The sequence below is a fragment of the Hordeum vulgare genome, chromosome 2H (assembly GCF_904849725.1).
Source record: "Hordeum vulgare subsp. vulgare chromosome 2H, MorexV3_pseudomolecules_assembly, whole genome shotgun sequence".
NCBI lineage: Eukaryota > Viridiplantae > Streptophyta > Magnoliopsida > Poales > Poaceae > Hordeum > Hordeum vulgare.
The window spans coordinates 24,505,252-24,521,213 of NC_058519.1; the positions used below are offsets into that span (position 1 = coordinate 24,505,252).

Below are 15,962 nucleotides of genomic sequence, written 5' to 3' on the forward strand. Positions count from 1 at the left end.
GTGGACAGGAGTCGGATGGAGGAAGCACCGGCGATGCAGGCGACGTAGGCGATGACGTATGCGACTCAGGCTTCGGCACAGGCGGATCAGGCCATCTTCGACGAGGAATAAGTGTAGTACACTAATTAATTATGCATGCTTTTGTATGGATATGAAAGATGAAATATGACAGAATTGAACATGGAAAGAAAAACTTGAGACATGACCGGTCAGTCGCGTCCGCGGCCGTTTGAGGGATCGGATTTGCGAGATGCTGCTATAGATGCTCTTAATTACTGATTTCCGAAACCGTTATGTAAAAAAGGGGCTGCTACGCATCCACCGACGGATGTTTTATATACATCCGTCACCCGCACGACCGTACGATCGAGGCGAGCAGCCGTCCGATCCGCAGATGGATGCTCCGTCGGGCATCAAAATTTTCCTGAAACGGCGGTCAAGTTGCATAAACAATCGTTTTGTTGAAAAAAAAACTTTGGACCTAATAATTCCTGAAACAACTGTCGAGTTTCAGAAACAATTTGCTTGTTGCAGGATTTTTTTTTCTTGCAGAAGCACTATCTAGCGAGCAGGGAAGCTCTTGGCGGCGGGGCGGCCGACTAGCTCTAGGCGGCGGGGCGGCCGGCGAGCTCTTGGCGGCGAGGCGGCCGGCGAGCTCTTGGCTTGCTTCCGGTGAAAGCCGTCGTCGCCATGTCTAGGTTCCCTCCTTCTACAACTACTTCCAAGCTGCAAGAACAACATCGTGAAACAATGGACTTGTTTCAAGAAAACGGGTCACGGCTCGTCCGCCCGGCCATGTGGCAAACAAAGAAGGCGATGGATGCGAGAGCAGGATCAGCCGATCCGATTGAAAGGTAACGTTTCCCATGTAAAAAACCGCTCTCTTTGAGCATGCATGCTGTTGTTCTCGCGTGGCCGCATGCGCTTCACGTGCCACCCCTCGCGCACAGGACCCGACCACCTCTCACGTCACGTTTCCTGCCGCGGTAACGGCAGAGCCAGGTGCGCGGGCCCGAGCAGTCACCACGGGACCCACACGCCACCCCCACCACGCAGACCGAGACACCCGCTCCCTCCCTGCTCCCACCCTCCACTCCGCTCTTCCCATTCCCAGCGCGGTGGCCGATCCCGCCCACCCCGCCGTCCCTCGCGCCGCAGGCCGTTGGCCGGCGAGCGGGCCCGCCCGCCAATGACCACCCCCTCCGGCTCGGGCCCTCGCCGCTCCGCGCGGGCGCGTGCCCGCCGCCAGCCGCCGGACGACGAGGCGCCGCCCGACCCCGCCGGAGTCCCCTCCTCCTCCCCTCCTTCGCGGAGGAAGCGCGGGGCCTCTCCCTCCCGGCGGTCCGTCCGCGCCAGGTTCGCCCCCCCTGCTTCCTTCCTCTGCCCCGCCTGAGCTGTGACTTCGTCATATATGCTGAAACTCGTGACGTCGGTGCCATGGTCTGGGCCTGCGATTCCTGGCTAATTACTACGCAGATTGCTATCCCCATTTTGACAAGATTGCTTTTATATGGCTTATATTATGTCGACGAAATTACACCTTTTTTTCTGTCACAAACTGCGTTTCATGTTCTGTGGCACTAATTTGTCAGCGACTCTGGGCCTAATTTAGCATCCATGCCACTGTTTGCTGCTTCTGCCACAGAGAGAAGTACGACTCCAAGCCACCGGTGGCGGTCTTGGATGACGATGAAGTGAAGCGTCGAATGGAGGCAGAAGAGCCGAAGAAACAGGGGAAGGAGATTGTGGAGGCAGGGGGACCGGAGGAGGTTGATGAAAATGCAGAGGCTTTGAAGGAGGCTCCGTTCTGGCTCCCCGATGGTTGGATCATAAATGTTCGCCATGGTGATGATGGCTCAACATACCGGGTACTGGAGTACTACTCTGCTTTTCTGCTAAATTTTATTTATTTACGCGATTCCCACATACGCCCTTGTCTATATGCTTCTATGCTGAATCTACTATTGTGGCCATGTTGATGTTGGGCTGGGATGTGGTACCTATCTTGTGTAAACTAGAGGGGACTCCCCTACCAAAATATAGTTGAAAGTTCTCTTTAAAATAGTACACTGAACTAAGCAGAGTTATTTAAAAAAATAGATATTAATTATGAGTTAGCCAAGTACATGCCAAGAGCAAAATCGAAGCAACTAAACAGAAGACAATAGAGGTCGCAATTGATTTTTGCTGCTTTCTCGTTGTTTCGTTGCAGTACTACACTTCCCCAGTGTCTGACTACACATTCTCGACGGATATGGAGGCACTAGATTATCTGTTCTCGGAGATGGACGAGCGCATATTGGAGTCTGAGGCATGCGCTGAGGACAACGAGCTTCATGTGAGTGAGGTTTTTTTAATGCCATGTGTTGATTACATTTGAGATGTGACTCCCTGAATGTTGCATACAGAAAATGCATTCATGGCTTCCAGACGGTTGGGTGGTTGAGATCAGAGCTGGGACGATGCGGGACAAAATGTACAAGGTTGATTTCAACTTGCTTACACATTAACATTTTGCGTATGTTACTTATTGGCTTGTCGTTTTCTCGAAAAAACTGGCAACTCAGATTTGTCCATATCTGGTGAGAGGTCAGTGCAGCTACACTCATAAGAGATCAAAAGTATGACAGACTTTTTCAGGTGTATCTGAAAAGAACAATGTATTTTTTCTAAGCTACCACTATTCCGTACTTGCTTCTAGAATGGCTTTATGTATTTTTTTTTGTTTAATAGAAGACATTGTTTGTTTAGTGATCAAATATTTTAATTCCATTGGGTCGAGCTAGAGAGTGGGAGAATGTAATAAATAAACAATGTTAATTTGGTAGTCTGATTTTGTAGCGTTGCCTCAAGAGAGTAGCCATCATTTTTACGATGTCTGCATGTCTTTTGTAGTTTTACGTTCACCGGCCTACTGGAATGCGATTCTTCTCAAAAGAAGATGTATTGCGCTATGTGAATGAAGGGAAGATTTCTGGATGTGATGTCAAGGGGCTGTGTGACACCATCTCTGAAGATAATGTATGACTATTGCTGGAACTGTTCTCCTATTTGAACAACACAGTATCTATAAAAAGTTGTAACTATTTTCAGAACTAAGCTTTGGACATATTTGCAGATACTTGCACAGGTGGAATTCAATCCAGATGGGCTACCGAAAGGATGGGTGAAAGAATTGGTATTTAGAAAGTGCAACGATGGAATTAGAAAAGACCCGGTACATTACACGGACCATCTTCCTATTCCTTTAAAATTCATTGAGGGAATTGATTTGATTTTGTTGTTAATCATTCATTATTTGATCGTGCAGTATTATACCGATCCTGTCAGTCATCTTTTATTCCGAACACTGAAATCTGCAATAAGCTACCTGCAGACTGGAGAAATTAGTAAACATGCCTATCTTCCAAGGAGAAGTGTTACAGACATTTACTCTTTTGATGGGTGTGCAGATCTGGTAATTGTTATAAATAGAGTTTTTATCCATTACTAGGCCTATGATCCATTATACGTAGCAGTATGCAGGAAGCCCTCTAAAAACGGGGGAAAGTACGCAGCTAATATATCATCCATGATAGGAAAGTTTTACTGCTTTGACTGTTACTTCTATTTTTCATATACCGATAATTAATAATATTGAATATACAAGTTCAAACAATAATATTGACTATACCGAGGCTTGTTTCTACTAAAATGATCCTGTGGCATTGCTAATGGATGTACCTTCATCGTAATTTTGAAGTGCTCAAATCTTCTTTGAGTTATACTTGACAGATGTTTCTTTTAATCACCAGCCTCGAAAAATGCTGAAACGATTGAAAGTACAAGGGAAGAAAAAACAAAAATTCGTGCAATCATTGGTATTTGAAAAGAATTTATCTGATGACCAGACGTCAAATCGCTGTAAGTTCCTGCAGTTACTGATTACATGGTGTTCTCAGAGTATAGTTCCTACTGTTATTGGCTAGGTGATATTTTGATAGCTAATATGGCACACCTAGTTATGGTACTTCTTGTTACAGTATATGTGGATTGAACTAGCCCTTTCCATCAGTTCGGACTTTTGGTTGCATTGGCTAGTGCATGAAGTTTAACATGGTAGAGCTAAGGTCTTTGAGTTCAAGTTCTGGTTTTCGCAATTTATTAAAAATTGCTGGTAGCCCCCCTTTGTGTCCACGTAGAGGCCTCTTGAGTCATACGTGAGTTTCGCGCGCCGCGCTCTCTTTCAGTTGCACGTGTTGACTTGTCTTCCCCGTCACATGTGAGAGGGGGTGTTACAGTATATGTGGATTGCACTAGCCCTTTTCATCAGTTTGGACTTTTGGTTGCGTTGGCTAGTGCATGAAGCTTAACACTTCTTGGTGAACTCTAATTTTCCATACTACAATCATACTAATTTTCTCATTCAGTAGTCCTTCAAATTACAAACATATGAAATGTTTGGTCTGATCTTTGTTGTACTGAATGTTAATTAACTTCGTATGAAACTAGCCTACAATATGCCCCTGCTTATTTCTGACATTAATGTGTTGTTGATATGCTATGGGGCATGACACCAGCAAGCAGTTAGGACTGTAGTATAACTGGACTTTATCTCTGGTAGTTCAGTCAAACACTCAAACTCCTTATCTAATAATACTAATACGCAGAATACAACAAGAATATCGTGTCTTGTAATTTTATATTCCTTAATTAATGTTATTGGAGTACTTGAGATATATTTGTACAGTACTCTTGCATGCCGTGCACAACAGAGATTTCAGGAGTCAAGGAACATACCCAGATGCTATTTTCACAGAGTACATGAGATGCATTAGGGAGTTGAATTTGTGCTTGGGAGGTGTTGAGCAGGTATGGGGCCTGGCACATCTCCACTTCAGGCCATAGGGCACAGTCCATTGTCATTGACGTAGATCAGGAAGTGCTGGTCGCTGTCTTGAGTAGAGCACACACTAGATGGGCATGGGCTGAACTGAAGTTGCTGCTAGTTGCTGTTGGTGGTGCTACTGATGCCTTGTGCTGTTCCTGGAGACTTGTTGCTGCTGCTGATTGAAGAGGAGAAGAAGGTTGTGTCTGGTGCTGCAACTCGGTGAGCATGCGGGAGAGACTATAGAGTTAACTGCGACGAGGCGGCTGGTTGGGCTGCTGATTCTGCGGAGGTGTTGCTGCTGCTGATTGCAGAGGGACGCAGGCTGCGATTGGAGCTGCTGCTGCGTGCAGCTGGCCAGGGGAGGAGACCTTGTTGCGTGTAGCTGGTTTGGAAGATGGGTGAACCAAAGGGCCTTGTTGAGGCTATCGAGAAGCTCACTTTGTTCCTCACGGGCTTGAACTCTGGGGCCATTGTTCCTCGACAGGAAGTGGCTCAGAAGATCGAGTTGTCGCCCACGGATAATAAGTTAGAGGGGGTTACCAATTATCGGAGCTGGTTCCGGAGGGCTTTGTCGGCTGTGGACCAGAAGGAGCTTGATGGGACTTGTTGGGTACCGTTGAAGAACCAGGAGATAAGACTGATCCGGAGGAAAAGAACTGGAAGGCCATCAACTATTTGCTTATTGGGTGGTTGTTGAACTCGGTGGTGCCCCCCATTGGACTCTCTGTGGAGGGGCCCTCCGCAGCAGCTAAGATATGGAAGACTCTGTCCATCCAATACTCACACGCAATACTCCGGCAAGGGTAATGACATGCTCATTGCTCAGATTGATCGGAAGATTCATCGTCTGTGCCAAGGCGACATGTCATTGATGACATATGTGGCAAAGCTGCAAAACAGTGATGCAAGCTCATTTGACAGAGTGGAACTGCCTATTGCGCTGCAAAAAGGACAAGTGACGCAACTGTTAGGAATAAGCAACTTGTATTCCCATGAGTCCATAGGCCGATATATATACATGTACATGTGGAACATATGCAGGAAACCCCTTATACAACGGGTGAAAGGACGTGGATGTCGCCTAGAGGGGGGGGGGGTGAATAGGCGCTTTAAAATAATTAAGGTTTAGGCTTGAACAAATGCGGAATAAAACTAACGTTTAATATGTCAAGCACAAAACCTACAAACAATTAGGCTCACCTATGTGCACCAACAACTTATGCTAAGCAAGATAAACAACTACGTGATAGCAAGATATATTACAATAAACAATATGTCTATCACAAAGTAAAGTGCATAAGTAAAGGGTTCGGGTAAGAGATAACCGAGGCACGGGGAGACGATGATGTATCCCGAAGTTCACACCCTTGCGGATGCTAATCTCTGTTAGAGTGGTGTGGAGGCACAATGCTCCCCAAGATGCCACTAAGGCCACCGTAATCTCCTCACGCCCTCGCACAATGCAAGATGCCGTGATTCCACTAAGGGACCCTTGAGGGCGGTCACCGAACCCGTACAAATGGCAAACCTTGGGGGCGGTCATTGAACCCGTACACGTGGCAACCCTTGGGGGCGGTTACTGGTACCCGTACAAATTGCTCGAGGCAATCTCCACAACCTAACTGGTGACCCCGACGCTTGCCCGGAGCTTCACACCACAATGATTGAGCTCCGAGACACCACCAAACTTCTAGGACGCCAAAGCATCCGTGAAGAACAATATCTAGGGTACTAAGTACCAAAGGTAATAAGCTTCTCAAACTTCACTTCCACGTATCACCGTGGAGAACTCAAACCGATGCAACTAATGCAATGGCAAGAACTCACGAAGTGGTCAAGTCCCTCACACTCAAATCCCTCCACAACAACGAAAGCTATGGAGAAATATGAGAGGAAGAACAAGGAGCTCACAAAGAACTCCAAGAACAAGATCCAAGGGGTTCCCCTCACATGGAGGAGAAAGTGATTGGTGGAGATGTGGATCTAGATCTCCTCTCTCTTTTCCCTTAAGAACAAGCAAGAATCATTGGAGGGATTGAGAGTAAGCAAGCTCTAAGAATGTCAACAATGGAGGTAGAACAAGAGCTCAACGGATAGATGAGGCCAAGGGGGAAGAAGACCCCCTTTATATAGTGGGGGAAGGAATCAGACCGTTACCCCCACTTACAGCCCGAGCCCAGCGGTACTACCGCTGACCCTCCGACGGTACTACCGCTGGCTGCAGCGGTACTACCGCTGAGCCCATGGTAGCGTAAAGATACTACCGGGCCAACCACCGCCAAGAAAGTCTTCGCAAAAATGTCCGACGCAGTACAACCGCAAAGATGACGGTACTAAAAACTTGGAGCGGTACTACCGCTGGCCAGGGGCGGTACTACCGCTGGGACAGCGGTACTACCGCCAGCTCTAGCGGTACTACCGCTAGGGTCAGCGGTACTACCACCAGCTCTAGCGGTACTACCGCTCGCCACTGAAACAACCATAACTTCCGCATACGAGCTCCGAATCGAGCAAACCCAAGCTTGTTGGATTCAGGACGACAAGAGCTATCCAAACAGCGACTGGAAATCTTAAGACCATGCATATATGAAAATGCCAATGATATAGAGATGTGAGTCCTTTATGAATGAAGAACCGGCAAAAACTCCAATATCGAAAACATCATAGTAGATGCATATGGACTCTGTTTTCGATGAACTCGAGCTTGTCACGAATATGACCATAAGCTCTAAAACTCACAAAGAGAAACACCAAACAAGAACCAAGAAGTATGATGCAAGGATGCAAATGGTTTGAGCTCTCAACGAACGATACGATCAAGCTACTCACTTGAGAGCCCTCCTTGATAGTACAACAATCTATCCTAAACAGAAAACCTATCAAGGGCAAACCTATACCTTGCACCTCGCCCTCTTGAGCTAGATGATGATGATCTTGGCTTCCTCAAGATGGACCACCTTTCTTGATTGCGTTGGCTTGATGAAGACTAGTTGATTGCTCCCCCATACTCACTATGGGTGAGCCACTCTTCAGCATATCTTCACAAGTCCATTGCCACCACAATGAACGGCAAGCTTCAAGCATGATATCTTTGTGCTGATCCACTTGAACTTGCACATCGCAATCTTGATGACGATCACAACTTGACGTCATACTTCATGGGTTGTATGAGATCTTCCCTTTGACGCAAGCCCATGGAAACACACCTAACCCCCACATGGAACTCTCACAAAGACCATGGGTTAGTACACAAACACGTAATGGACAATGCTTACCATACCATGGGACCACTTGATCCCTCTCGGTACATCTTGTACGCTTTGTGTGTTGATCATCTTGATTTACTCTTTGTCTGAGATCTTGATCAACCATGTGTCTCTATGACCATTCTTTGGATAATACCTTGAATACCATCTTGGTCATCATATAAACTCCTTGAACCCAACAGATGGACTTCAAGAAGTGCCTATGGACAAATCCTATAAATGTAACTTAAGGCAACCATTAGTCCATAGGAATTGTCATCAATTACCAAAACCACATATGGAGATATATGCTCTAACAACGGGATAAATACAAAGGGGTACATGACTCAACAATCTGGCCACCAGAAAGGAGCTGCATGGTAAGCCGAGGAACATGAGCAACATCGGGAACATGAAAAGATGAAGTGCTAAGAGTGCCTCGGCCAGTAATCGGGAGAGAAGTACCATCAGCAGTAAGAACATGAACAGGAGAATCAAGAGGTCAAGTAGATGACAGAGTGGATGAATCATGAGTCATATGAAAAGATGCTCCAGTATCAAAAACCCACGGAGATGTACCTGCGTGTGTAGAAGGTGGTCTCACAATGCCAGAAGAGTCCGTAGCAGAACCAACAGAACCTGTCGATGAAGAAACAAAAGATGGAGCTAGCAGACATCGAAATTGTCCAATCTCCTGCTCAGTCTGCTCAGCTAGACACACCCGACAACGGAGAGTCGAAGGCAAGCAGCAGGGCGCGAAGTCGCGCAATCTCGTCCTCGGTGAAGTACACAGCTGAAGTAGGCGGCATAATGGCACGAGGAGAGAAGCGACCACCACCACCTGTGGAAGCCGCTAAATATGGCGGTGTAGCATGTCCAGTATCGTCTGCAAAGACCGGTGGAGAAGACGAGGCCGTGTGCAGACAAGCACCAAGCGCCAAGGAAAGACGCGTGGACGAAGAGCAGCCCATGGAGTCATAGGCACAAGGACAACCGGTGAAAGTCGCGAGAGGTGTCGGGGAAGAGCGACATGCACCGATGAAAGTCGCGAGAGGTGTCGGTGTAGAGCAACAATCACCATATGTAGAGCTCGCAGGAGCAATAGAAGAACTACCAGCACAGCCGTCAGGAGTCACGGGAAGCAAGGGACTGCAACGTTGCGTGCTGGTGTAGACCATTTTTTCTTTTGGAATCACAGTCAACGAACAGCGTTTGCGTCTGAAACCGCGTCCGCGTCGACAACAGGATTGAAGGCGCCTCGATCTGGCGAGATGGGGTGGGATGGGGCGGCGCCTCGACTTGGATCAGGAGCCGCCGCGAGATGGAGCGGGGACGAGGCAGCACGAGAAGAGACCGGATCCTATAGGATCGGGAGTAGCGGCGAGACGAGGTGTTGATGGATTGGAGGCAGCAGCGGCGGGATCCTATAGAATCGGGGGCGGGAGAAGAGACCGGATCCGATCCCGTCCTGGATTGAGCCGCTCGGGAAGCAGGCAGATTCGATCCCGTCCTGGATCGAGCCGCTCGGGAAGCACCAGCAGCGGGACTCTGGCGCGTGATGGGAGGGCGACGGGAGCTGAGGGCGCTGTGTGACGGGAGACGACATGACCGGCAGTAGACGAGGCCCGTCGCGGAATCAGCAGCAGCACGAGATCGGGCACCAGCAGGGTATTGGATCGGAGCACGAGTTGCGCGTGCGAAAAAAAAAACCTAAGGCTCTAATACCATGTTAGGAATAAGCAACTTGTATTCCCATGAGGCCATAGGCCGATATATATACATGTACAGGTGTGGAACATATGCAGGAAGCCCCTTATACAACGGGATAAATACAAAGGGGTACATGACTTATATTATAACTCTAACAGCAACATGGAAAACTACCACAGGATGATTTTGATGACCATGACATTGGCAATTTTGTGTCTTATGAGGCTTTGTCTCCTTCCTATAGAGCGTTTGTTATCTCTCTAGAAACTGTGTCAACCCCAAAGGATTGAAAGGCGCTTTGCCTCCTTCCTATAGAGCGTTTGTTATCTCTCTACAAATTGTGTCAATCCCAAAGGATTGAAAAGCTGCCAAATAAGATCCAAAGTGACGTGAAAAGGAAGTGGTCGCCAGAAGATATAGTCAAACCTATGGAATTTACTATGATGAGACGTTTGCTCCGTGTCAAAGATGAACACAATAAGGATATTGTTTTTTTGTGCTGCAAACTTTGGCTGAAGCCTGAAACCCTTAATTCTTTCCTATAGAAGTTTCTTATAGAGTGACCTCCAGGAAGAAGTGTATGAAGAAGTGTATATGGAAATACCTGGGTTTTGGTAAGTTAGAGACCACGAGGAAGGTATGCAAGCTGAGAAAATCATTGTATGGACTGAAGGAATTGCTGAGGGCATGGTTCGATAGGTTCAAACATGTTGTCTGTTGTATGGGGTATGGTCAGTGTAACGGTGACCACATTGTGTTCTATAGACACTCAAGATCACCATTATTGCGGTTTATGTGGATGACTTTATTATCACTGTAGATGATAAAGAGGAAATAAAAAAATTGAAGGGTTGTCTGAACAAGGAGTTTGAGGTAAATGATTTGAACAACCTAAAATACTTCCTTGGCATAGAAGTGGCCCCGACAGAGGAGGGTATATCTCTGTGTTAGTGGGAATACACCCTAGATCTCTTGAGCGACAAGGGCATGATGGAATGTCATGCAACCTTTATTTTGGTTGAACAAAATCATCAAGTAACAACACAATTAGGTGAGAGTGAATAGGGAATATTATCAGAAAGTGGTTGGGAGGTTATAGTACTTGTGTCATACGAGGCCTGACATTACATATGCCATGGGTGTGGTGAGCAGATACACGCATGAACCAAGGAGTGGGCATCTTGATACAGTCTACAAAATCCTGTGATACTTGAAGGGCACTCTGGGTAAACGGTTGTGGTTTTCAAAGAGTGAACATCTTAAGGTGGATGGCTATAGTGACTCTAATTGGGCCAGTTGCCAAGATAGTAGAAGATTAACTTCAGTCTATTGTGTGTTTTTGGGAGAAAATTTGGTGCCATGGAGAAGCAAGAAACAGACAATTGTGTCTAGATTAACAACGGAAGCTTAGGGCCTGTTTGGAACTACTCCGCTCCTTAAAATTCAGCTCCGCTCTAGAAAACATAAATCAAACGGGATAGCTCCATGATATGCTGCTCCGCAATTTTTTTTAGAATTTGAGGTACAACTCCCTGTTTTTCGTGAAGCTCCTCAGGGGGTGCTTCAAAAAACTCTCGACGCTGGAGTTGAGAGAAATTACCTACCACTGCCACCAGTAAGTGGATATCCCTTCATTTTTTCCCACTAAATCAATCAAATAGATCATTTCCACCAAATGTCCCATTCTTGAAGGTGGAGCTAGATGGAAACCAAACATTCTCTTTGGTAGAGCTGCAACTTCTGTATGGAACTACTCCAAAATGAATTTGGTGGAGTGGAACTGATTTTAATGGAGCGGAGCAGTCCTAAACAGGCCCTTAGCATAGACCTTTATCTCAAGGGTTAAGTGGGATGCTCTGGGTGAAGAACCTATCGAGCGAGTTGAAACTTCTGAGGAAGGGACCCCTGAGAGTGTTGTGTGACAATCAGTTAGCTATAAAGCGGTGCCAATGACCCAGTTTTTTTTGTGTGTGTGGAATAACCCAGTTTAACATGATAGGACAAACGATCTGAAAATTGATTGCTTCTTCATGATAGGACATGATAGGATTATCAGCCTTACTCATGTCAGTTCTGGACAGCAGGTTGCAGTTTGCTTGACAAAGGGACTAGGAGCAGAGGACTGTATCTTGGCATGTGGCAAGAGGGGTTGATAGATATCTACCATCCATTTTGAGGGGAAGTGTTGAACCGGTATTGGGCCTGACCCATCTCCACTTCAACCCATAGGGCCCAGTCCATGTCACTGACCTAGATCAGGAGGTGCTGGTTGCTGTCTGAGTAGAGGCGCCGCCCAACACCCACACATGACACTGGTCCACTTGAACTGAAAATCCTGTTGGATATTTGGTAGCTCCCAGCAAGGGTATTGACATTTTGTACACTCTCCCGTTTGCTACTCTACTTGCTACTAGTTGTTGTTTGAAATTGAAAATGCCGGAAACATTTGAATGAAATTGAAAAAAGATCTGCACGTTTGACAAAATCTGCACATCATGTCCATGTCCCAGGAATGAAGTTAAACTCTGCATATCAAATTCTGTTGTTTAATATTATAATCTTTTGAGTGATGTTTTGGTTTAAATTGTTGTAGAGAAGATATTGGAAATACACAGGCTACAATGTTTACAATCTTTTGATATAGTATCTCGACAGTGTTCTACAGCAGTTCCTCCCCTTCATGTTCTGTTTGGCCTCATTCTGTACAATAGTTACCTCATTTGTGAACCTTTGTTGTACACTTACTGAATCTTAAATTTGGACAACCAAACTATATATGTCAAACCTGACAGCGATCGAAGATCTAAGGTAATAGGAAAACATAAAAGGCAATACAATGATTTTATTTGTTAACCTTCATTATCTGGTGAAGACGATATACCAAACTCTTTTTTTGCTCCGATTCATTTTGTCCAAATGACGCTTGCAACTTTGATGCTCTTTCTCTATTGTCAATTTAGGTTATGAACTACATAAGCAAAACATTATATTTGGGTTCAGGCTTAAATGGAAATTTGAATTATTGTTTACAGATTACTGAAACACGATGAAATGGCACAAGATTGTACAGAAAGCCAGAAACACTGCGACAGTTGTTGCGTATCTGCACATGCCTCTGTGTGCTTTTGCTATAGTAGTATAGTGGTGCACTGTTGCTCTTTATAAGAAAAGTTCATACAGACCTATAATACACATCGTAGTCCATTAGGCTTTACCAAGCTTATTGCCAAACTTGAAAGTTTTGAAGAAATATGCACTTTATACATTACTTTGATTATTATAGCTCAATATGACGCGATGTGTGTTTCGTCTTTATTGTGCCTAATGATTTTACATTACCATGTTGCAGCTCATGGTGGCACCTCGGGTAGCATGAATCCTCAGTCTGACCCAAAAGAAAAGAGGGTCAATACCGTACAAGCTAAAGGCAAAGAACTAATTAGTTCAGAGACTACCAAGCAAGGCAAAGAACCAATTAGTTCAGAGACTACCAAGCACGGCAAAGAACCAATTAGTTCAGAGACTACCAAGCAAGGTAAAGAACCAATTAGTTCAAAGACTACCAAGCAAGACAAAGAACCAATTAGTTCAGAGACTACCAAGCAAGGCAAAGAACCAATTAGTTCAGAGACTACCAAGCGTCCGAGGGGCAGGCCACGGAAAATACCAAAGCAGACGAATGAAACAACTTCAGATTGCGCAAAGAGTTCAGACAAGGCGACAACACATATCGAAATTGCTTCAGACAAGGAGACGAAAAAGGAGATGGAGAAGCATGCTATGGCAAACCAAGAAGTCGACTGCAAGAGCGACCTTGCAATGACCCTTTTGTCGCTGATGAGGAGGGGAAGCACGGATCCGATGACTGACCCGGAAATGCGCAAGCAAGAAAATGGCGATCCGGCTGAAGCTAATGCAAAGTCAACACCCTCGGCGGTCAAGAAATTTTACATGAGAAGAAATAACAACCAGAGCTTCAAAAAATAACCTGTGACTTGATCATTCAGAGGTAGTAACTGAGTTGTACATGAACCAGATACTAATGTGAAGGGGATGCACGCCAGTTTGTATGTACCTGAATAAGCGAATAATGGAATAAACATGCTTTATGTGACTTAACATTTGTGTTCAGTTATTTGGTGTGTACCTAGCAAAAGGTTGAAGACCATTGTATTGATGCAACACCATGATGCCTGGTGTAAGCAGTGAATATCATCACTTTAGGAGCAGAAGACAAGTCGCCAGTTTTCCTTTTCTTCGCCTGTGCTCTGAGATGAAAAGACACCAAAGTTAGGACGGGTATCAGTATTGGGAAGAAAAAAAAGGTTAGTAAAAAACTTACCCCTGTACACGAATCATTGGGGGGAGAGCCGACATTACTGAGTTGCCGGATGAAGGAGGGGAAGCCTAATGGACAAAAGTTCAAGGAGTGAACGAACCGCGAGCGTCATTTTCCCACAAGAAAGGAAAGGTGTTAACAGGAGTATACCTCGCTTTGCCGTTTCCGACCAGTTGTCTTTTCTGGTAACCCAGAAACTAAGTCGCCGGAATGGCTTCGGGTATGACGTTTGGGGGTATACCTCGCCTTCTTCAAAAGGAAATCAGGGTCTAGATGAGCATTTGGATGAGACATGAGAACTTTTCCACAGATCCGCTTGGTCGGCTTAGGAGAAGAAGAAGTTGAGTCGGAAGAAATAGAAATTACCTCGACAGCGTCATCTTGGCTCCCATAGTCATCCTCCTACGAACAAAGGTAATGGGGCATAAGCATAAGTCAGAACATGGTGATAACAAACAAAAGGGTAAATTTTTACCTCTGATTGTTCTTCACCGGCTCGAGACTCGCCAACAACAGATGACTCCTTGGCGGCGGCTTTGCCTTTGCTCTTCTTTTTCTTCGTAGGAGGCGGCTTGGTTGTTTTCTGAACAGTCACCTTGGGCCTTCGAGACCAAAATGTTGATCCTTTCTGATTGACATAATGACAGTTCAGATCAGGAACATGGGTAAACGTATTGAAAGAATAAAAGGAGGCGATTTAAATTGTTATTGGTGGAGCCGGGTTGGAGAGACAGAAAGGCTTGAGCTTAATCTTGGCGCAGTTCTCTAAGGGCTCGCTAGTTAACTTCTTGATCATTTCAACAATGTCTTCTTCAGTAAGTCGTGTATGGAAGAAACATTGGGGGTGGTTCAAGCTACCATCATACTCACACATCAGGCCATCTCGGCGACTCAAAGGCAAAATCCTCCACTCCACCCAACAACGGATTAGGGCAATCCCAGTAAGCCCATTGTTGGTCAAAGACCTTAGCTGGGAGAAAACAGGGATAAAGGTTGATTCTTCTTCTTCGGTAAGTTTCTCTGGCAGTTTGAAATCCATGGGCAAGCGATCGTCTCTGTAACTCGGAAGTGGGTTCTCGTCGGGAGGAGATGTGTCACGGCAATAGAACCAAGACTCGGCCCAGCCTTTGGGATGGTTGGGTAGAATGACAGGTTGGAACCCACATTCGCGACGTCGCTGGATGTTAACCCCCCAAGTTCCAAGCAAGGCCCGCTGGTGAATTCGGTCTGGCGATTCAGATAGAAGAAATTTCTGAATAGTTGCACTATGGGTTCTATCTACAGATAGGCCTCGCAAAACACCTGGAATTGGCAGAGGTTGCTGATGGAGTTTGGCCCCAAGTCTTGAGGGTCAACATTGAGGAAGTGCAAAACGTCTCTGAAGAACTTTGACCCGGGAGGCTTGAAACCTCGTTCAAGGTGATCAACAAAAATGACTACCTCCCCCTCGGCAGGGTGGGGAGTCGCCTCGCCTGGGGCGGTCCGCCATCAGATGACTTCTTTAGGATCAAGATAACCCGCCAAAACATATTAGTCAAGATAAGCGTCGTTGATCTTGGTTGGTAACCAATTGCATTTCGAGATATTGCCCATGACTACAAAAGGAAGGAACAAGGCGGTTTATTAAAAACCACGTAAGTGGAACTCGCTAGTTGTGTGATCTACGGTAAAGCTACAGGGATATTACAACTCGCCAGTTGGGTGATCTACAATACAGCTACAGGGATATTACAAGTCGCCAGTTGGGTGATCTACAATACAGCTACAGGGATATTATGACCCACTAGTTGGGTGATCT

The 15,962-nt window shown here is 45.9% G+C and overlaps 1 protein-coding gene across 1 annotated transcript; it reads left to right on the plus strand.

Annotated features, from left to right (window-relative positions):
* Positions 1–1,271: 1,271 nt before the first annotated feature.
* Positions 1,272–13,944, plus strand: LOC123424566. The gene is made up of 9 exons (XM_045108198.1): positions 1,272–1,356; positions 1,646–1,868; positions 2,213–2,338; positions 2,409–2,483; positions 2,896–3,021; positions 3,119–3,217; positions 3,311–3,457; positions 3,795–3,903; positions 13,175–13,944. Exons 2-9 carry the CDS (start codon positions 1,707–1,709, stop codon positions 13,810–13,812), a joined length of 1,482 nt encoding a protein of 493 aa, XP_044964133.1. The 5' UTR covers positions 1,272–1,356; positions 1,646–1,706; the 3' UTR covers positions 13,813–13,944.
* The last annotated feature ends 2,018 nt before the right edge of the window (positions 13,945–15,962 follow it).